The sequence below is a fragment of the Piliocolobus tephrosceles genome, chromosome 6, assembly GCF_002776525.5.
Source record: "Piliocolobus tephrosceles isolate RC106 chromosome 6, ASM277652v3, whole genome shotgun sequence".
Classification (NCBI taxonomy): Eukaryota; Metazoa; Chordata; class Mammalia; order Primates; family Cercopithecidae; genus Piliocolobus; species Piliocolobus tephrosceles.
In genome coordinates, this window is record NC_045439.1 from 142,219,477 (window position 1) to 142,241,712 (window position 22,236).

Here is a 22,236-nt window from a genome sequence, read left to right on the forward strand (position 1 = left end):
TTTCATGCCTTTCTATACCATCTTCCAGCTGCCCAGAATGTCCTTTTCCGTTTCCACCTGACAAACTCCTACTCATTCTCCAAAACCCACTACAGATCAGTCACTTTCACTGGGAAGTCTTCCCGATTCTCCTTTCCCAGTGCTGTCTCGCAACACTCTTCTGTATCTTCATTTACCATGCTGGATTATCTTACTTGTCTCTCTATATACAATCAGGGCCTGGCATATAGTTTTTCCTAGGTATTTGTTGAACTGAGGCAGTTTTATTCATTCCACAAACATACATGGAATGCCCATGATATAGTGAGCACTGTGCTAGTTTCCTGGGATTCAAAATTAATGAGGCACAGATCTTGCCTTTAGGAGCTCACAGTCCAGTGGGACAGAAAGAGACACATACAGATAGTTACAATTCCAGTGGGTACTAGTAGCTCTGTCTCACATCTTCTCATTCTTGCTTTTTTTCCTTAACTGGCCATCACTTTAAAGTATAGTTCATATTTACTGCTTGGCTTATTTCCTCAAAAGAATTTTCTATTTCCTACATATTATTCCTGAACTGATTTAATGGAATGCGTTTGTATCTCTCTTTACTTTGCCAGGAAAACTATCGAAATAGTCAAAGTAGCCTCCAAAATTGCTGCTATCCAGGCATGGGAGCACTCCATTTCCAGAGATTATCAAAAGATCACTGAAATTCTGTAGAACTTGTCCTGGGACTGGCTCCAAACAAATGAGAACTGGCTGAGCCTGTAGGTAGAAAAATATGTGAGTGACAGCAAAGGGGCTTCCAGTAAGCCCCTGCTGGTTCAGAAGACTTGACATGGCTAGCACCAAAGGATCCCTTTAGGGTACCCACACCATGAGCCACATACTGGGAGAAATTTCTTGCAGCACGCTGCTTTAAAACAAAATCATGATGATAACTAATCATTTCCCTGATTTTGGAAATTAACCAGAGACATCTAAAATCACCACTAGGACATCCCAATCTGCACCAGCTGACCAGGGTTATCAGCCGGAGCTGATCTCTTTCCAGACAAAATAAAAAGTATAAACATTTTGAATTTTAATCGCAGAGCAGTATTACCTAAGTAATTACACAATTTCCCTTAAGTTTAAAACAAAATAGCTTGCAAGTCCCACTTTTTTCCTCAGGCTCTTTGGGCTAGGAACCTCTGCATGCGATTGTTTCAATATAGTTTTACACAGTATGTCGAGACTGCGTTTAGTTCCGTGGGTGGTTAACTGCACAGTCTCCACAGTCAGCCCAATGTAGTTGTAAAATTTGTGCTGAGCCCACTGGACACATTACTTTACCTCTCTGTTTCACTTTCCTAATCAATAGAATCATGCCAACACCCACCAGACAGGCTGTGTTATGAATTAAACGGAGCAATACGCCCAAAGTTCTTAGCGCTCAGAGTGAGTGCTTAAACATTTTTGTTGATAATTGATATTATTGTTATTGGCGAAGTCTTGCTTGACTTATAAGCAGGGCCTGCCTGGAGTTGTTGGTTGTTTCCACAGTATATTCCTAGATAACCTAGCTTCATCATAGTATTTTTGAGGAAAGGAAAGAGAAGATACTGGGTCAGATGGAAGACAGCTCATCCTTCCGAATAAAACTCTTGCCCCACTGCATTCCATGCTTCCTGGTTGGGATTTTTCTAGACCAACTCAGCCACCAGTCTTATGAGGGACTGTGGGTGTGAGCAGGTCTTCAGGCGTCAGGAAGAGGAGGAGTTGGGGGGTGGCTACACAGTGCAGGCAGCTCTATGGACAGCAGTCTTTCTGAGACCTGTGATCTGGAAGACAGGAGAAGATGAACACATCTGGAGACCCAGCCCAGATAGGCCCTGAAGGCTGTAGAGGGTGAGTGGCTCATTTGTCCAGCTTTCCATGCCAGGGACAAGGGAAAGGTGGGATTATTTGCCTTTGTGAGATCTACAAAAGGTGACTGTGTCTGCCTTGGGCAGAAGTCAGAAGATCTGAGATCTATTCTTGCCTTGCTACTAGCAAGCTGGGCAATCTTGGGTAAGTCACCAGCCCTCTCTGGGCCTGTTTTCTCATCTGTAAAATAAAGAACTGGCCAAGTCATTGTAATAGCAATACACAGCATTTGTACAATGCTTTCCAGTTGCACTTTTCCAAACAGCATCTCATTTAGTCGTCATAGCCCTTTGTTGGAGAGATGCTTGTGGGCTGGTCATTCAGCTGGTGCAAAGCAAGGCTGAACCTAAAATCCTGGTCTCCTGGGGTAAATTCTGGCCTCTGGTGAGCACATTGTTCCTCTTGAGCTCTGAAATCTGAAGATTCCCAGCTCCTTCCTGCTACCTACACTGTTACCTTCCTTCCCTCCCTATTCCCTCACCATCTATATCACCCTGGCTGTTCCAGTCTCTTCTCAGTCCCTTCCCAGAGTTACCTCTCCCCCCTCATAAGCTCACCACACTGATCTTATTTCTGAGAAGTGGGAGGTGAACAGCAGATACCTCCTCCCTGCCCTTCTCCACCCTTAGCACTTGTGTGCAGCCCTTTTTCCAGAATTCTCCAGAATGCTTTGTGCAATGCCTTCCCGAGGGTCCTGAGAGGTGAAGACTGTGGAGGGTATTTAACCCCCAGGACAGCATTTCTCCAGGTGCACCGGTGGGTCACCCATGCGTGGGTCACAAGATCTGGGGTGCAGGTGAAATGTGCAGATTCCTGGGCCCCACCCCAAGGTTGGTGGGTCAGAATGCACATACTTACAAGCTCTCATGTTTCTGGCAAGAACATATTGCAGTTTGGGAACCACTAGTTGTTAGGTGAATGCCCTTTTGGGCTGCGGAGGGCTGTCTTGAAACCACTAAAAGGTGGCTAGAAGTCAGTGGGAGGCGTGAATGTCTTGGGCGGCAGTGATGGGAAGCCGGCTTCAGCTCAGGAACTTGAGAAGCAGGCACTCGAAGCTTGGTTTCTGCACAGGCAGTGAGCATCCCATCAGCGAAGGTTGAAGCAGAGTTATTGTTGGGTGGCGGGTGGGAAGAAGTGTGTGGGGCTGGGCCCGGGACAGTGGTTCTCTGGGGCTGGTGTGAAAAAAACCTAGGAAGCTCTTAAAAGAGGCTCCTTGGCTGATGTTGAAGCCACGAGGGATGAGAAGTTCTGATGGGAAGTTCCCTTCCAGCTGTGGGCTGCTTCTAGTACACAGGGATAGGAATAATACCTACCTCACTGGGCTGCACCAAAGACAGAAGGGACCAATATACTCAGTAAAGTGCCTGGCACACTGGAGGGCCTGGAGCCCCTGCCTGGGAGCTTGCAGGAGCTGGCCTATCTCAGTGGGAGGCTGGGCAGCGGCATTGCCCTGGCCCTTAACACTTCTAGCTACAGGTTCTCTCAATGCCTCATCTCATCCCCCTCCTCTACAGTGAGTTGGGCCCTGGGGGCTTTGGACTGGCCTCTAGCAGGGGCTGCCTGGAGCATCCTCCTTGCTGCCTGAGGCTCCAGTAACTCACTAGGACCACAAGTTTATAGGCGAGGAGAGAGTGAGGACCTGGACAGGTGATCCACGAGAAGAACCTGAGGAGTCTGAAGCCTGGGACTTAAGCCTGGCTCTGCCCTAAGTCAATGCAGGGGCCCTGGGAGGACATCTTTCTGTGCTCCCTCTGGGAAATGGGAATCCATATGGGACTTGCTGACTTGGAAAGTGAAGTGAGTTAATAGGCATGAAAAAGAGAAGAGAAAGGTGTACGTACCTAATCATCAGGGGCTAGACAGATGTCCTATGCCCGTCACAACTCTGCAAGGTGAGCTATCACTAATGCTTTTAATAAATGAGGAAACTGAAGCATGCGTGCACACACACACACTAAAGCATATGTGATATATGCATATATATGCACACATCCATACACACACTAAAGCCTATATGATAGATGCATATATATACACACACATCCATACACGCACTAAAACATATATTTGTAAACCAAAAATAAAAATCCAAGCCCCTCAGCCATCTGAATGGACCCGTCGTCTTAGCAAAGGGCATTCCAAAGTTAGCCTGAAAAACTAGTTCAGGCCGTAATGGGAAGGAGCGACCAGACATGCCTCATTATATTCTCTTCTCTTGTGTAATTACTGATAGAACAGACTCTTTAAGTCTGATAAGAAACATTTACACTCTATTGTCTTTGAAGCCTGCTACTTGGAGGCTTTACCTGAATGATGAAACCTTGGTCTCCATAACCCCTTATTTTAACCTAGAAAACGCTGCTCTGTTAGGGAATTACAGTTACGCTGGAACACAACCTAGGGAGAGGCTGACAGTGCACCTCTACCACCAAGTGAAGACCACCCCCACCCCAACAACACTCTTTTGCGTTACTGGACCCTTGAAGCTGGCAACCGTGCTTGGGAGGGCGGGTTCTCACCTGATCAGTGGGCTGTACCTGTTGAGCCACTTGCCTCACAGGTGTGTTCTGGGGTGAGGTGCTGCCGTGTAAAATGTTTGTTTTACTAAGGTATTAATTTGCTGGGGGATAAGAGGCCAGTAACACCATTGGTATCACCTTTTGGAGAAGCTGCCCTGGGAAGCCACATCCCGGGCCAGAGCTCACTGGCAGAACAGGATTAAAGGTCAGGGGATGGAGAGGGATTTTTTGTTTGCTTGCTTTTTATTTTTATTTTATTTTATTTTATTTTATATTTTATTTTATTTTATTTTATTTTAAAGGGATGGGTTTTCTGTTGCCCAGGTTGGAGTGCAGTGGTGCAACTGAAGTTCACTATAGCTTCGACCTTCTAGGCTCAAGCCATCCTCCCACCTCAGCCTCTAGAGTAGCTGGGATCACAGGTGCATGCTACCATGCCTGGCTAATTTTTTTAGTTTTTGTAGAGATGAAGTCTCACTATGTTGTGCAGGCTGGTCTCAAACTCCTTAATTCAAGCAGTCCTCCTGCCTCAGCCTCCCAATGTGTTAGAATTACAGGTGTGGGCCACCAACCTCAGCCTTGCTTGCTTTTTAGTTGTCATACCTGGCAGTAACGAGGTACCCCCTCCTTCTCCCGACTGGGACGGTCAGAGGAGGCCCAGTGGAGAGTCAGGACTTTGCCCACTGCCCACTCTCCATGGAAGGGGATGGGGAGGGATGTGGGTGTGGCTGTGAACTGGCAACTTGAGAGAGTCTTGTAGTGGTGGGAAGTTCTGCATCCTGACTCTGTCGATGTCAATGTCCTTTTTGTGATATTGAACTACAATTTTGTGAGATATTACAATTGAAAGAAGTGGAATAAAGGAATAAAGGAATTATTCCTCATACCTGTTTGTGAATCCATAATTATCTGAAAATAAGAGTTTTCAAAGATTATCACAAGAATGGTATATACCCATGGATACCATCAGATCAATCATACTGAGGCTTAAAGCAACACGGAACGGAAATCCTCTTTCTCCCCTCCAGTCTTGCCTCTTTAAGGCCCAGTGCTGACAGCCTGACGATTCCCTTCCACACAGTGCTACTGTATTTATTCAAAACGATTCACACCTATTATAGATAACTTGGGCGGTCTTAGCTGTTTCAAATGGCAATCTAGTACACAGGAGGTGGATGATGGATATGGGCCATTATGTAATAACACTTTTATTTTTGTAGGATACATTCCTAAAAATTGAACTCCCTGAAAGATTGTACAATTTGTGTTTTCACCAGCACTATGTGTATTGGATATTACCAATCTTTTGAATTTTTGTCATTCTGATAGCTCTTCCCCCAACTACAAAAGATGTAATTGTTATAAATCCCATTTCCCCAGGCATGAGAAGTGAATTGACCATCTTTTCAAATGTTTATCAACCAATATAAGTTCTCTCTTATGAATTGTCCTTTTATATCTTTTGCTACTTTCCATTGGTGGCTTCTGTTTGTTTGTTTTTGTTTCCATTGAACTTACAGGACTTCTATGTTAAAAGAACACTAACACAGCTGCAATTTATCAATACCTAATAAAAGCATTAACTGTTATTGTTGCCCTTTCAGTTGTTACTATTTTATAACAGGTGTCCCCATTCCATCATGCTTATTGTGAATATTTTCCTTCAGCCTATTGTCTTTTGAATTTATTGTCTTCTATCATGCAGAAATTAATTTTTACATCTACAGATCTACAGATCATTTTCCTTAATGTTTTTGGGATTTCCATCTTGTACCCCTACTTAAAGATGATACAACTTCCTATAATTTCTGCTAATTCTCATTATCTTATTTATTTTTACATTTAGGTATTTATAATTTGATCAGAAAATGTAAATAAGATAGTATACAGTAGTTATCTAATTGTTTTCTTCTATGTAGACATTTTGCCAAAAGCATTTATTTAATTATCCAACTTTTAATAATTATAAATATGATTTTTAAAAATTTCCATTTATAACTGTTTTGGCTAATAAGATAGATAGTAAAGATGTAAATAAATATGAACATATATATATAGATATAGATGTTCATTTTTATATGCATATAAATATAGATAGATATAGATCATTGATTTTGGTCTATTTCCCTTGAGCCCAGAAACTAGCCATCACTAATACCTAGTATTTGGAGACTGAATTTAATGCATTAAACTAGAGAAACTAAATAAACATTGCAAATATCATAGAAGAAGAGAAAACATAGCATGGATATTTGTAAACATCCATGCTATGTTTAGGTAATTTCCTCCCATTTTTCGTAGTTTTAATAAGAATGAATGTTGAACTTTATCAGGTGCTTCCTTAGCATTTATTGACATGATAAAAACTATTTTTCTTCTTTAATTTGTTGACATCAAAAATTATGTTGATAGGTGTCTTGATAATGACCCATCCTTACATTACTAAACTAAGTAATTCTAACTACCAAATTAGGTTCTAACTAACTAAACTAAGGCTGTTTTTTTTTCTTTAAGTAAACTTCTAGATTTAATTCGGTTATATTTTACTTAAAGCTTTGTATAAGTTAAACTTGTACAGAATTTCCTTTTCGTATGCTCTTTTCATTGGATTTGGGTAATGCTTGCTTTGTAAAATGAATCGGGAATCTTACTATCTCTTTCTATGATCTAAGATGGTTTACCATTGGGTTTATCATTCTTTGAAGATTAGATAGAACTCAGCTCTAAAAACAAGCTGGTCCTGAGGTTATTTTCAATGGTTGGCATTTAACTGCCCTTTTGAATTCTGTTTTTTTTTTTTTTTTGAGACAGCATCTGCGATCTCGACTCACTGCAACTTCTGCCTCCTGGGTTCAAGTGATTCTCCTGCCTCAGCCTCCCAAGTAGCTGGGACTACAGGCGTGTGCCACCATGCCCAGCTAATTTTTGTATTTTTAGTAGAGACAGGGTTTCACTATGTTGGCCAGGATGGTCTCGATCTCTTGACCTCGTGATCTGCCCACCTCGGCCTCCCAAAGTACTGGGATTACAGGGGTGAGCCACTGCACCTGGCCTAACCACCATTTTGAATTCTTAAATAATTATTGGTCCATTCAGATTGTTACCTTCTTTGGAAGCTAATTCATTTCTCTAAATCCACCAAACATTTGCACACAGTATTCTTATAGTTCAGTGGCCCTTTCCTTAACTGTAGTTCTATTGCCTTTCTCAATATTAATGTATATTTGGAGGTTTTGTTCTTTTTTATCCTTAATCATGCTTTTCTTCTTAGTTTTTTCAAAGAACCAACTTGTTTTTCACTATATTGAGGCATAATTGATGTACCATAATCTGCATATTTAAAATGGATACTTTGACATGGAAGGAGGCAGACTGGAAAAGAGCCTGGGAGAATTTGAGAAAGCTCTTCATGATTTAGAAAGCACAGTGCACATGCTTGGTGGCACTATTAAGTGGAAGCTGCTTCTTTAGGGTTTGTTTGGAAGGTCCAGCTGTCTCATCTCAACATTTATATAAATGATGGTCAATGTTCTGCCTCTGAGCACATGGATCCTGAGACTGGAAACTTTGAATAAACCCAAGTGCTATTAAGCAGAGTGAGTAAATAGTGAAAACCATTTGCGCTGAGAGTGTGTGTCTGGAAAGAAAGGCAGAAACTCTCCAGATTTCTTCCAGTCATGTCGAAGATTTATCCCAATGTCACAAAGAAACACCAGTGGCTTACCCAAGATGACCTCCAAAGACCTGAAAGCATTTACTGAAAGAGCTGTGTTTTCATAACATCTGTTTTCGAGAAAAAGTGAAGAGCAGCTTTCTACATGGTCAAAAACCAGTTGAGAAAGAAATACAATTGAATACCAATGGGAACTGTGATGAATTGTGAAAAAAATGAATAGATAAATATGGTCATTCAAGACTTAGGTCTGGATAGAGCAGTAGATTTCAAGGTTAGAATTCAATGTATCTGCAGTGTGTCAGAAGGAAAAAGAAAAAGGACTAGTATAGGAATGGAGCCTATTACTGATCCTCTCATCTTGTTCCTGGAGGAGCCCACAACTGGATTGGACTCAAGCACAGCAAATGCTGACCTTTTTGTTCCCGAAAAGGATGTCTAAGCAGGGATCAACAATCATCTTCTCCCCATTCATCAGCCTCAATATTCCATCTTCAAGTTGTTTGATAGCCTCACCTTATTGGCCTCAGGAAGAGGAATGTTCCATGGGCCTGCTTAGGAGGCCTTGGGGTACTTTGTGTCAACTGGTTACCACTATGAGTTCAATAATAACCCTGCAGGCTTCTTCCTGGGTGTCATTCATGGAGATTCACTGCTGTGGTATTAAACAGAGAGGAAGAAGACTGTGAAGCCATGGAGATGATAGAGACTGCTAAGAGAGATAAGCCACTCACAGAAAAATTAGCTGAGTTTATGTCAACTCCTCCTTCAACAGAGAAACAAAAGCTGAATTAGATCAACTCTCAGAGAGTAAGAAAAAGAAGAAGATCTCAGCTTTCAAGGTCACCTATGCCACCTCCTTCTCTCAGATATGTTTTCATACATTTATTCAAAAACTTGCTGGGTAAATCCCAAGCCTCTATAGCTCAGGTAATTGTCACAACCATACTGAGGCTGGTTATAGGTGCCGTTTACTTTGGCCTAAAAAATGATTCTATTGAAATCCCGAATAGAGCCAGGGTTCTTTTCTTGACCACCAGCCAGTGTTTCAGCAGCATATCGGTCATAGAGCTCTCTTTGTGCTAGAGAAGCTCTTTATACACAAATATATTAGTGGATACTACAGAGTGTCATCTTATTTCTTTGGAAAACTGTTATCTAATTTACTACCCAGCAAGATGTTACCAAGTATTATATTTACCTGTATAATGATACCTGCATTATAAAAATAATGCTGTACAATAATCCTAATCTTGTTAGGATTAAATACAAAGGTGGACACCTTCTTCTTCATGATGTTTACTCTCATGATGGTGACTTATTGGGCACTGGCCATAGCAGCAGGTCAGTGTGGTTTCCATAGCAATGCTTTTCATGACCATCTCTTTTGTGTTTATGATGGTTTTATCAGGTCTGTTAGTAAATCTCGCAACCATTGCATCTTGGCTGTTATGGTTTAAGTACTTCAGCATTCTGGTTTTACAGCTTTGCTGCCTAATGAATTTTTGGAACAAAACTTCTGCCCAGGACTTAGTGAAATAGTAAACAATACGTGAGGCTACCCAATGTGTACTGGCAAGGAATATTTGACAAACCATGGCATCAATGTCTTACCCTGGGGCTTGTGGAAGAATCACATAGCCTTGGCTTGTATGATTGTTATCTTCCTGATTTGCCTACCTAAAATTGTTATTTCTTTTAAAATATTCTTAAATTTCCCTTTAATTTACTATGACTTGTCCTCACATAAAAAATAAGACCATGATTTTTAAAAAATAAAGAAAAAGGAAAAGAATAATTTGATGAGTATTGAAGGACAGTATAGCCTCCTGTTATACACGGTTTCACTTTCTATGGTTTGTTACCCATGGTCAACCAAGGTCAAAAATATCCCATGAAAAATTCTAGAATCAACAGTTCATAGGTTTTAAATTGCAGCCATTCTGAGTAGCCTGATGAAATCTCGAGGCTTTCTGCTCTGTCCCGCCTTGGTTCAGTGAATCCACACTATACATGCTGCCCACCCCTCAGTCACTTAGTCGCTATCTCTGTTATCAGATCCACAGATCTCAAGAAGAAGAAGGGTGAGTACAGTAAAATCACATATTTTCAGAGAGAGAGACCACATTTACATAACTTGTATTATAGTATATTGTACATTGTTATAATTGTTCTATTTTATTAGTTATTAATTTCTTACTGTAGCTAATTTACAAATTAAAGTTTATCATAGGTATGTATTATATAGGAAACACATAGTTGGTATAGGGTTTGCTACTATCTGCAGTTTCAGGCATCCACTAAGGGGCTTAAAAAGTATCCCCCACAGATAAGGGAGAAGTATTATATGCATACATCTGTAAAACCATTTCCATAATTGAAATAAATGTATTATTTTAACTTTTTTTGATTTTCTAACACATTAATTTCTGACTTTATATTTAGTAGTATGTACTTACATTTGTGTGATATGTATTTTATTCTTTGTCTAGTTGCTTATGTGAAAACTGGTACGTTTATTTTTAACATTTATTTAATCTTTAAAAATAAAATCAATTCTCATTTATGTTCTATAAAGTTACCTCAAACACCGAATTCGTGAATTTGGAGCCATTGTTCTTAGAAGGAAGTATAGAGTTAGGCTCATGTGAGCCTCAGGGCACAATATTTTTGTCAAATGATCAATAAGTCGCCTTGTTCTATGTGTGTTTCTATTTAAAGACATCTTTAAAATATGTGTTGTTGATTTGTTGGCATTGAACTCATGGCCAATAGCACTGTCACTTGTGCCTAACACGTACTTCCTCCATACTGCACAGTACAGTCTTTGCTCGCTTAGAAATGCTAGACAGCACCACAACATTATGGTTGGGGGCTGTTTTAAACAGTGAAAACACCAACAAAAAACACGAAAGTGTGAAAAATGCAATACTAGATAGATCATGAAAAGGGCACTCACTGAGAGCTGAAACAAGAAAGCAGGCATTGTTGCCTTGCTCAGCCTCAGTGGGGAGCAAATCATTGGGTGACTCAGTTTCCACTGCTCTGTGCATGTCCGCAGATGACTACAGATGGGCTGTGAGTACTGATTCAGGGGTTACACATGAATTTTAGGAAGTAGGCAGGTTTGCAAATACAAAATCCACCAAGAATGAGGATTACCGTAGCTAACTCATTTAGGGTTATGTTACACTTCTGAGCTATAGACAAGGCCATTCTCCCAGGGGGACATTTACAGTAACAAGAATCTGTAACTCCTCACTCACTGCCTCAATTTTGGTTTCCTGGGTCCTGATGCTACGGAAGTGTCCTAATTTCATCACTCACCTCTGTTTAGATCATAGTATAGACAGCCCATCTGTGAGGGTTTTAGACAGCCAATACCCTGGTGACATCGTAGAAGACAACCTGGGCCTGAAGAGTTAAGACCTGAGGGCTGAATCCTGGCTTGGTCCACCTTGTACTACAAGCATTTAAGCAGAGGGTGGAGGCTTTGGGGCAGAATGGAAGAAAATGCTGGACTTGAATTTGAATTCTATCTCTGTCTCTAATTTGCTGAATACATTTAGCTAAGTTACTTAATTGCTCTGGGCCTATTTCTTCTCTGCAAAATGTCTGAGCCCACCAGGCTGTCAGAGAGACCAAAGGAAGTAGTGGTGTTGGGAAATATTTGGAAAGCCGTAAAGATCTGTGTAAATGCAAGATGGAAAGTCATTGTTGTCATGATGTTAATTAACACAGTCGCAGCATGCCACTCTCTGACCTGATCCCCACAGTGTGGGTCCACCTCACTCGGGCCCTGTCATTTCAGAACCTAAAGAGAAGCAAGCCTGGGCCAGCCAACTCAGGATAAGAGGAAGAGACTGAGGTTTAGAGAGGAGGAGAAACGGCTGTGGGAAGCTCCAATCCACAGCCAGAACTGATGGACCCAATTCAACTCGGAGAGGCGCAGGGCCCTAATTAGAGCAAGGCGGAGGCCCTGGGACCACCATGAGACCTCATGAAGCTTTGGCCACCCCAAGCCCATAAACCTGTTTCCTTTGCCTCCCAGCACCATGAGTGCCAAGGAGCATGCCAGGTGGCTCCGGTGGGTGACTCAGCAGTTTAAGACCATTGCAGGAGAAGATGGGGAGATCAGCCTGCAAGAATTCAAATCAGCTCTGCATGTGAAAGAGGCAAGTGTTGGACCAAGGCGGAAGCCCTGCATTTATTGTTATGTGCCCTGGTTCTCAGGGCATAGCCCTTACAAGGAGGGAAAGGGAGCTCCCTGGGGTTCTTGAGGTCTCCACCTTGTAGCAGGGCTGGCGGGATGTTTCTGGCACCCTCCCATTCCTCTTAGAAGCCACAGCCTCCGGGGTCTTTGAAACAACACATGAAGTTGGAAGTCAGTAGCTTGTCAAATCTTAAGCATTATGATTAACCTCACAATTTCCACTAGGCTCATGGGCAGAGCGGATGCTCTGACTTAAGTTTCCTCTCAAGATAAGCTTATCAATGGTCTATAACCATTAAAGCTCTGTCTGCCGTGGCACACTGTTCCCAGTCCTCCAGGCTCCACAGCTACCCTGCCAACCTCACACAGCCTGCATGCCCTGACACACAGGAGACATCAGTAGAGAAGGGAGGACTGAGCCTAAAACGCCAGCCTCTCCCAGCTGTCCTCGAGACTGGCATTGAATCGTGGCCTGGTCCTTGACAGGGACTAGCTGATGAGCATCTGAATGCCCTGCTTGAATCAGAAGGACCCTCCCCTGCTGGTCTTGGGGATACTACTCAGAATTCTAATGCCACGCCTCCTCCCACAGCAAATATGAAGAAGGAAAAAAATCCCATTCTGCCTAATGAGATAATCTCATCCAAATGGGAGGGTGTAAAACATCTTAAGACAAAGAGCATTCGGGATGGTAGAGACTGATAAAAGTACTACCCAGGGATTCTGGGGATGAAGAAGAAAGCCAAGGCAAAGTTGTCAGTCCACAGCAGCCTTCGGCCTATACCTCATACTTGTGAGCCCCTCATGGTTTTATTAAGTCAGACACTAGAGCTCCACAGGGTCCTCCCCCTGCCTTGAGGGGAGCATCCCAGGACACAGCATCTTTGGGACACCCATCCAAGCCTGTCTTCTTAATTTCTGTGCTCCCAGGGTCTAACACCAGGCCTGGCAGGCAGAGGCTACACAGCACAAGACTACTCAGTGAATGAATGAGGGAACCAGTGATTCAGAACAAGCCTTGGCTGGGCGTGGTAGCTCATGCCTGTAATCCTAGCACTTTGGGAGGCCGAGGTGGGCGGATCATGAGGTCAGGAGATCGAGACCATCCTGGCTAACATGGCGAAACCCTGTCTCTACTAAAAAATACAAAAAATTAGCCGGGTGAGGTGGCGGGCGCCTGTAGTCCCAGCTACTTGGGAGGCTGAGGCAGGAGAATGGTGTGAACCCAGGAGGCGGAGCTTGCAGTGAGCCAAGATCCGGCCACTGCACTCCAGCCTGGGCGACAGAGCGAGACTCTGTCTCAAAAAAAAAAAAAAAAAGAGGAAAAAGCCTTAAGTATAAAATGTAGGCAGCCTTAAGAACAAGCAAAAGAAAGGACTCAGATCTTCCAGTGAAATCTGTAAGTCCTTCCCAGATTCACTCATCCCTTGCACTCACCCCAAGTGGGGTGAGACAGGGCTGGAAGGAGCCCGCAGGAGGACCCTCTGTCTGACCCTTTCCCATGTTGGTTAAGGGGCCACCCAGAGGCTGAGATTTAAAGGCTGGTGGGGGTGATTGTATGTAGGGGGCAAAAAGCCCACACAAATTACAAAGCCCAGTGCCTGAAGGGGGCCTGAAGCCCAAATCAAGCCCATCCTTACTGCAGGGATCGGAACAGCTCTTCCACTAGAGCGGATCAGGATGGGTGTTCAGGCACCTGAGTCCTGCCTGAATATTCCCACACCACGGTGCAGCCCCCACCACCACCCCAGACACAGGGAGATAGTGAATGAATCCAAAGTCCAGGCCCTGCGGCCACAGCTGTGCTGTCTTCCACCCTTCTCGCCCACAGTCCTTCTTTGCAGAGCGATTCTTTGCCCTGTTTGACTCCGATAGAAGTGGCACCATCACCCTCCAGGAGCTGCAGGAGGCACTGGCCCTGCTTATCCACGGCAGCCCCATGGACAAACTCAAATTCCTCTTCCAGGTGTATGACATCGATGGTAAGGGCTCTTCCTGGGTGTGGGCTCGTGGGGAGAGCAGTGGAGGCCTCAGTGAGAACTGGCCATTTCACCTTGGCAGGCCTGGGGGTGCCATCCCGGCCTCCTGAGCCCAGCCTGGGACTGGTTTCTCCAGGTTCTCAGGGCATAGCCCTTACAAGGAGGGAAAGGGAGCTCCCTGGGGCTCCTGAGGTCTCCACCTTATAGCAGGGCTGGCGGGATGTTTCTGGCACCCTCCCATTCCTCTTAGAAGCCATGGCCTCCTGGGTCTTCAAAACCCAGGCTGACACTTCATTCCCTCTCATCTCTCCCCTAGTTCCCAGTCTCTCTGTCTGATCCCTGCCTCCCTTTCTGGGGCAGTGGGGAGAAAAGGGGGTACTCTGGCACAGGAGACAAATGCCTTCTATTCAACTTACCAGAGGCCAGAACCTTCTTTTGTTCTTTTCTACGTTTGAAAAAAAAAAATCTGTTGTTTTTTCCTTTTCATCACAGTATAAGCTCACTATGAACATTGGAGACAATACAGAGTGGTATAAGAAAGAACACAAAAATCACCTGTAACATTTTGCTATATTGCCTTCTAACTGGTTGCACATACACACCCCACACACCTTTTTTTTTTTTTTTAACAAAATGGGATTATACTATACATACTGCCTTTTTTCACTTACAAAAATGAACATTTTGAAATGTAAAAATATATTGCTTTACAGTATCATTTTTATCGTGGTAAAATATACATAATGTAAAATGTGCCATCTTAACCATTTTTAAGTGTACAGGTCAGTGGCCTTAAATACATTCACATTCCTGTACAACCATCACCACCCTCCATCTCCATAACCTCTTCATCCTTCCATTGAAACTCTGTGCCCACTGAACACTGATTCCCCATTCCTCCTCCCCTAGTCCCTGGCAACCACCATTCTATTCATACATTCTGTCTCTAAGAATCTGACTTCTCTAGGCAGCTCATCTAAGTGGGATTATACAATATTCACCATTTTGTATCTGGCTTATGTCACTTAGTATAGTATCTTCAAGCTTCATCCGTGTCATAGCATGTGACAGAATTTTATTCCTTTTTAAGGCTGAATAATATTCCATTGTAGGTATATGACATATTTTGTTTATCCATTCACTAATTAGAGGACATTTGGGCTGTCTCCACCTTTTAACTATCGCGATTAATGCTGCTATGAACATTGGTGCACAAATATCTGTTTGAGTTCCTGCTTTCAATTATTCTGGGTATATATCCAGAAAGGGAATTGCTTGATGACATGGTAATTCTATTTTTAATTTTTTAAGGAACTGCCTTACTGTTTTCCACAGTGGCTGCATTATTTTACATTCCTACCAGTAATGTACAGGTGGTCCAAGTTCTCCACATTCTTGCTAACACTTATTTTCTGCATTTTTTTTTTTTTTTTCTGAGATGGCGTCTCGCTTTGTCACCCAGGCTGGAGAGCAGTGGCATGATTTCAGCTCATTGCAGCCTCCACCTCCCAGGTTCGAGTGATTCTCCAGCCTCAGTCTCCTGAGTAGCTGGGACTACAGGTGCCTGCCATCATGGCCACTAATTTTTGTATTTTTCGTAGAAACAGGGTTTCACTATGTTGGCCAGGCTGGTCTCAAACTCCTGGCCTCAAGTGATCCACCTGCCTTGGCCTCCCAAAGTGCCGAGATTACAGGCGTGAGCCACTGTGCTCGGCCTTCTATTCTGCTTTTTGATAACAGCCATCCTAATGGGTGTGAAGTGGTAACTCACTGTACTTATAGTGTCATTTTTAGTGGCTGCATTATACTCCACTGTATGTATAATGCAGCATCGTGTAGTATTTGACTCTAAGCACAAGCTACCTAAGTTCAAATCTCAGTTCCATCACTTATATGATCTTAGACAAGTTGCTTAACTTCTCTGTACCTCAATTTATTTATCAAATAGGAATTATGATAATAATATTTCATACTCATGGGGTTGAGAGGAAGGTTAAATTAGTTAACTTATGCACAATGGGGAGCCATCAAAAAGTGTTGAGCAAGGGATTCACAGGGATGGACCTGCCTTCTGAAAAGCTTTTCTTCAGCAATGTTCACTTTGCTGCCCTGATGCAGGAGGGCAGGAAGCAGGTAGCTGGCTTCACCCAGGGATGGGATATTCTTCGAGTCAGTAGAATGAAAGGTTACAGGGAGAAGGAAGGAGAATTTTTGTGTACGTGAGAATTATTGTGAAGGATGACCCTGGATTTGAAATTGGCCAACAGAGAGATTAAAGCAGATAGAAGAGGCCATGAAGGGGCCAGGGGGAGACTGGTCCTCTGGATGAGTCCAGAAACCTGCTGCCATCGTGGCTCTTCACTAGGAAAGCAGAACGGGAGATGTGACTGGAGAGTGGTATAATATACTCTAATAGATTTTGCATCGTAATGTGATTATGGACTTTGGCTTGGGCCAAAGTCACAACACTAATGAGAATTTCCATGTATATGCAGTTTCCGTCTTCCAGATACTGCATGAGGTGTTTTACCATCATCTAGTTTGCTTGAACCAGTTCTGAGAGGGAGAAATGATTGCTCTCATTTTAGAGATGAGCAAAGTGAGGTCCACTACCACAGAGGACTTAGAGCCCACTATTGCACAGTTAAGGAGGGGCAGGAGCAGGATGCCACACTGGGTGTGTCCACATCCAAAGCAGGCCAAGAAATCATTAATCACGGGCTCTGCTGCTCAGGAAGAATAAAATAAAAATGGAAAAATCTCATCTCTGTTGGTAGATTTGGCTGGCTTATCCCATCACTTTCAACCGCCCATGTTTACATAAGGCCACACAGCTGGACTAGAATGGCCACAGAATAGCTGTGGCCCCTCTCAAGACAACATGATAAACAGAGCATTCGCTCCAAGTTGAACAAGGCACACTCCCTCAGCACTAACCCACATGCAGTGTGCCTTTGGATAATTGAGGCTGTGGGCACACAGCCCCTCATAGATTAAGTAAGCAGGTGTATTTTCTGGGCAGATGGTCTTGGAAGTTGAGTAGTACTTAGGAAGCTACAGATTCTGGAGACAGGCATCCACTGAAGCCAGAGATTCTCCACCCGTGGGCAGGCGTCCATTGCTGTTGAGCTAGGCAGTCGGGAACCATGGAAGGTTTCTGAGCTGAGGGTGGCATTTGGTCCTTCAGTTGCATGGTCTATACCCGCAAGGAGAGCTGATGGGCAGAAAGCTGGAGGTGGGTAAACAGAAGAGGCCCACCACTTCTTGCAGTGTGTGCATGGCAGGGGGCATCTGCAGGTACAGAGTGGGGTGCTGGGGCAGGCTCCCACGCGGCTTCATCCCCACTCGGGACAGGCAGCGGCTCTATTGACCCGGATGAGCTGCGTACTGTGCTGCAGTCGTGCCTGCGCGAGAGCGCCATCTCGCTGCCCGACGAGAAGCTGGACCAGCTGACGCTGGCGCTCTTCGAATCGGCCGACAAGGACGGCAACGGGGCCATCACCTTCGAGGAGCTCCAGGACGAGCTGCAGCGCTTCCCCGGAGTCATGGAGAACCTGACCATCAGGTACGGCCGGGTCTCTGGCATTGGCACTGTCCGCGGCAGCGTTAGACTCCTGGTCGGAAGTGTGGCAGGAACTCACCGCGGATCCGCCCCGCCCCGCCCCTCCACTCCCCAGTTTAACCCACTCTTGAGTGTCCTGCAGGGCAGCTATCTTCATTGCCTCCACTTCCTGCAGAGTCTGCAGTATCAACTCACGGTATGAGGCACCTACTGTGTGCTGAGCACTTTTGCATGTACCAGTGCATTTTATAGCAATACTCATTTTAAAAAGGAAGTTACTTCGCCTGAAGTAAGTTGCCTAGGATCACACAAATAATTAACAAAGGTAGTTATTTATGCAATAAATGTTTAAGCAACCTCTATGCCCGGGCACTGTTCTGAATAATGCAGTGAATGAGGTCTCCACCCTGCTAGGACTCCGTTCCAGGCGGAGAGAAGGTCATTCACACCAATAAATAAACACATAAACTAGAGAAGCACAAAATTAACAAGTGCTGTGGAGAAAATAAGAGTGTAACAACAAGACCCAAGTCTGTCCGAATCCAGGCTCTGAATAGAGCCGGTTTTGTAGTTCACTCTTCCTGTGTATTAACTTCTTCTTCTTCTTTTTTTTTTTCTGAGACTAAGTCTCACTCTGTTGCCCAGGCTGGAGTGCAGTGGCATGATCTCAGCTCACTGCAACCTCTGCCTCCTGGGTTCAAGCGATTCTCCTGCCTCAGCCTCCCTAGTAGCTGGGATTACAGGCGCCAGCCACCACGCCCGGCTAGTTTTTATATTTTTAGTAGAGACGGGGTTTCGCCATGTTGGCCAGGCTGGTCTCGAACTCCTGACCTCAGGTGATCCGCCCGCCTTGGGTTCCCAAAGTGTTGAGATTACAGACGTGAGCCCCCGCGCTGGGCACCAGCATATTAACTTTCTTGGGGCTTACTTACCAAAACTTATCTCAGATTCTTCCATCCTTTTCGATTGCCTCTTTTAAAATTGGAAAGTAAAGAGAAGTAATAAAAATAGCCGCGGTTGTGGCATTAGGCAGACCGGAGTCCCCTTTCAACACCACGGAGCTGTGCGACTGTGACCAAGCCACTTGACCTCTCTGATTCCTGGTGTGAAGAAAGCCGGCCTGCTCGCCAGACTTGGTCTGCCACAGCTGGAGGGGGTCTTTAAGTTTAGACATGGGTGGTCCCCGCCCCACCGCTCCCCTCTGAGCGGAGCCCGCCTCTCTTTCACAGCGCTGCCCACTGGCTGGTGGCCCCCACCCCCCGCCCACGCCCGCACCGGCCGCGCCAGCTGACCCGCGCCTACTGGCACAACCACCGCAGTCACCTGTTCTGCCTGGCCGCCTATGCAGGCCTCCACGTGCTGCTCTTCGCGCTGGCAGCCGGCGCGCACAGTCACCTCGGCGCCAGCGTCATGGTGGCCAAGGGCTGCGGCCAGTGCCTCAACTTCGACTGCAGCTTCATCGCGGTAGGCTCTGCCAGCATACAGTGCTCTGAAAATGTTAGGAGCCGAAGTGGGCTCCTTCTAGACAGAGCGACCCACAGAGGACACCTGAAATGCCAGGGCTGGGAGACACCTTAGAAATCAGCTGGGCCAACGCCCAGAGGTGGAGGATGCCGCCCAGAGAGGGACAGTACCTTGTCCACAGTCACACAGTTAGTAAATAATAACATAGCTGGCAATTTTGTGCACTATGTACCAGGCAGGGTGCTGAGCATGCTCCATTTGATCTTCACAATTCCCCTGTGGTAGACCCCAGTGCAGGTCCGCCTTCAAGAGGAAATCCTAGAAGAAGCCTTGAATACCAGACAATGGAGTTGGAATGTGGTTCTCTGGCTCCTGGATGAGGTCTCTAAGAGGTGTTGTTTTTTTTTTTTTGTTTTGTTTTTGTTTTTTGTTTTTGAGACGGAGCTTTGCTCTTGTCTCCCAGCTGCAATGGCGCAATCTCAGCTTGCTGCAACCTCTGCCTCCCAGGTTCAAGCGATTCTCCTGCCTCAGCCTCCCCAGTAGCTGAGATTACAGGTGACCGCCGCTGCACCCGGCTAATTTTTATATTTTTAGTAGGATGGGGTTTCACCATTTTGGCCAGGCTGGTCTCGAACTCCTGACCTCAGGTGATCCACCCTCCTCGGCCTCCCAAACTGCTGGGATTACAGGCATGAGCCACCACGCCTGACCTCTAAGAGTTTTTGATCACACAACTCCTACCATTAAAACAAAACATATGCTTATATGCATGCCCTATTATCATTAGCTAATAGACTAATGGCAGAAAGTAACTACAGGGGAAGATTCATCACTGATGAGCAGGGATGCCCATCTCTAGCTCAGACACGCTTCTGGATATCAGCTTCTCGTTAGAGTGGGTTTTATAGGTTTTATTTTAAATTTATTTTTGTTATTTTTAATTTCTAATTTTAATTTTTGTGGGCACATAGTAGGTGTAGATATTTATGGGGTACATGGGATGTTTTGATACATGGGATGTTTTGATACATACAATGTGTAATAATCACATCTTGCAAAATGGGGTACCTATCCCTAGAGTGGGTTTTGTGTTAACAGCTCGACGAGCTGACAAAGACTTCATTCCAGGAGTGGGAGACGTGTGATTTATTTTCTTGGTCATTTGCTCTTGCATTACTAGCACAACTGTTAATCTGTGGTTTCTCTGCTGGGAAACTTTTAAAGGTACTTGTCCTTCCTGTGAGGGGTAGTTAGCTTAGTTTCGGTAAAGTCAAATACTGTACCCTACAAGTCCACATCCTTGGCAAACATAGATATACTGAAAGCAAATGAGCAATGAGAGAACCCTGGTCAACCACTCTGCTTTTGGGAAAGTCTGGTCCTCCTGCAAGGCACCTCGAGAACTAACACGGCATGTGCCCATCTGACATATGGACTAAATGAGGACACCAAGTCAACAGAGATATTTTATTTATTTGAGACAAGGTCTCTCTCTCTCACCCAGGCTGGAGTGCAGTAGAGTGGTCATAGGTTGCTGTAACCTCAAACACCTGGGCTCAAGCAATCCTCCTGCCTCAGCCCCCTAAGTAGCTAGGATTACAGGTGCGTGCCACCCTGCCCAGCTAATTAAACAATTTCTTTTTCTATAGAGACGGGTCTCGCTGTGTTGCCCAGGCTGGTCTCAAACTCCTAGGCTCCAGTGATCCTACTGCCTCAGCCTTCCAAAGTGCTGGGATTAGTGGAGAGAGCCACTGTGCCTGGCCCATGTATTAAATATTAGTGAAAGCATAGATGTTTCTCATGTGTTTAGATAAAAATTAATACAAATAGACATTCTGTAACTTTCTCTTCCCACCGCAATTCTGGAGACTCTCCTCTAGCAGTCCCAGGTGTGAATCCAGGGAAGCAGCAAGGCATGGGGGCAGGGGAGTTTGCTGAGTGTCCTGTTCAGAAAGCACAGCTAGCTCAGGAGGATGCAGGGAGGTGGCTGGGAAAAGAGGACAAGACAGACAGAGAGTGAGGCAGGGCTGTCTCCCACTCTGCCTGGCCAGGTGCTGATGCTCAGACGCTGCCTCACCTGGCTGCGGGCCACGTGGCTGGCTCAAGTCCTACCACTGGACCAGAACATCCAGTTCCACCAGCTTATGGGCTACGTGGTGGTGGGGCTGTCCCTCGTGCACACCGTGGCCCACATTGTGAACTTTGGTGAGTGATCTGGGCAGGGTTGGGTCGGGGGGGAGCTTGAGCAGCCTCAAGCCCAGAATGCGGGGCCCAGCCCCTGTGTGTACTGCCTGCCCAAAGGGCAGAGAAGGGGTGCCCTGAATAAGCCAACGCTCTGGACAAAAGTTTCTGCCTGTGCTAGTATCTGATGGTGCAGGGTGGGGATTCCAAAGGGAAGGAGGAGTGGGAAGAACTGGTCTTGCGGTCACTCAACCTTTCCAAGCTTGTTTTCAGTGCTCCAGGCTCAGGTGGAGGCTAGCCCTTTCCAGTTCTGGGAGCTGCTGCTCACCACGCGGCCTGGCATTGGCTGGGTACACGGTTCGGCCTCCCCGACGGGTGTCGCTCTGCTGCTGCTCCTTCTCCTCATGTTCATCTGCTCCAGTTCCTGCGTCCGCAGAAGTGGCCACTTTGAGGTGCCGCAGTCCCTGCCCTTTTGCTTCCCCCAAGGCCAGGGTTCTACTTTCATTTCTTTCCATGTCCCCTCTGATTTACTGCAGAGCCCAGGAAAGTCCCAAGCTGGTCTGCCTATTACTTGCATGTGATTTGGGACCTGCCGCTGGGTTCTGCCATTGGACTGTGGTTTATGTCTGCCAAGTGTAGTTTTGCTGTGGAGGAGTCTGCCTCTTTACGGGCTTATCCCTTTAGCCTATTTGGAATAAGTGGGCTTAAAACAGCACAGGGAGGGGATGGACAATAGGCTCGGCAAGTTTTGA

At 45.1% G+C, this 22,236-nt stretch overlaps 1 protein-coding gene and 1 pseudogene across 3 annotated transcripts in view; both read left to right on the forward strand.

The window, feature by feature from the left end:
• NOX5 (NADPH oxidase 5) overlaps window positions 1–22,236 on the forward strand; it is a 129,912-nt gene that overhangs the window by 84,683 nt on the left and 22,993 nt on the right. Inside the window, exons 1-7 of one of the 3 annotated variants that reach the window (XM_023220729.1) lie at window positions 1,785–1,875; window positions 12,137–12,260; window positions 14,130–14,280; window positions 17,548–17,842; window positions 19,069–19,303; window positions 21,355–21,508; window positions 21,758–21,936. In XM_023220729.1, the coding sequence (XP_023076497.1) occupies window positions 1,826–1,875; window positions 12,137–12,260; window positions 14,130–14,280; window positions 17,548–17,842; window positions 19,069–19,303; window positions 21,355–21,508; window positions 21,758–21,936 (1,188 nt within the window). In that variant the 5' untranslated portion in view covers window positions 1,785–1,825. Of the gene's footprint in view, window positions 1–1,784; window positions 1,876–12,136; window positions 12,261–14,129; window positions 14,281–17,547; window positions 17,843–19,068; window positions 19,304–21,354; window positions 21,509–21,757; window positions 21,937–22,236 lie in introns of those variants that run through there. The other 2 variants (XM_023220730.1, XM_023220732.2) reach the window with 2 other exon arrangements.
• LOC111548331 lies at window positions 8,285–9,798 on the forward strand (annotated as a pseudogene).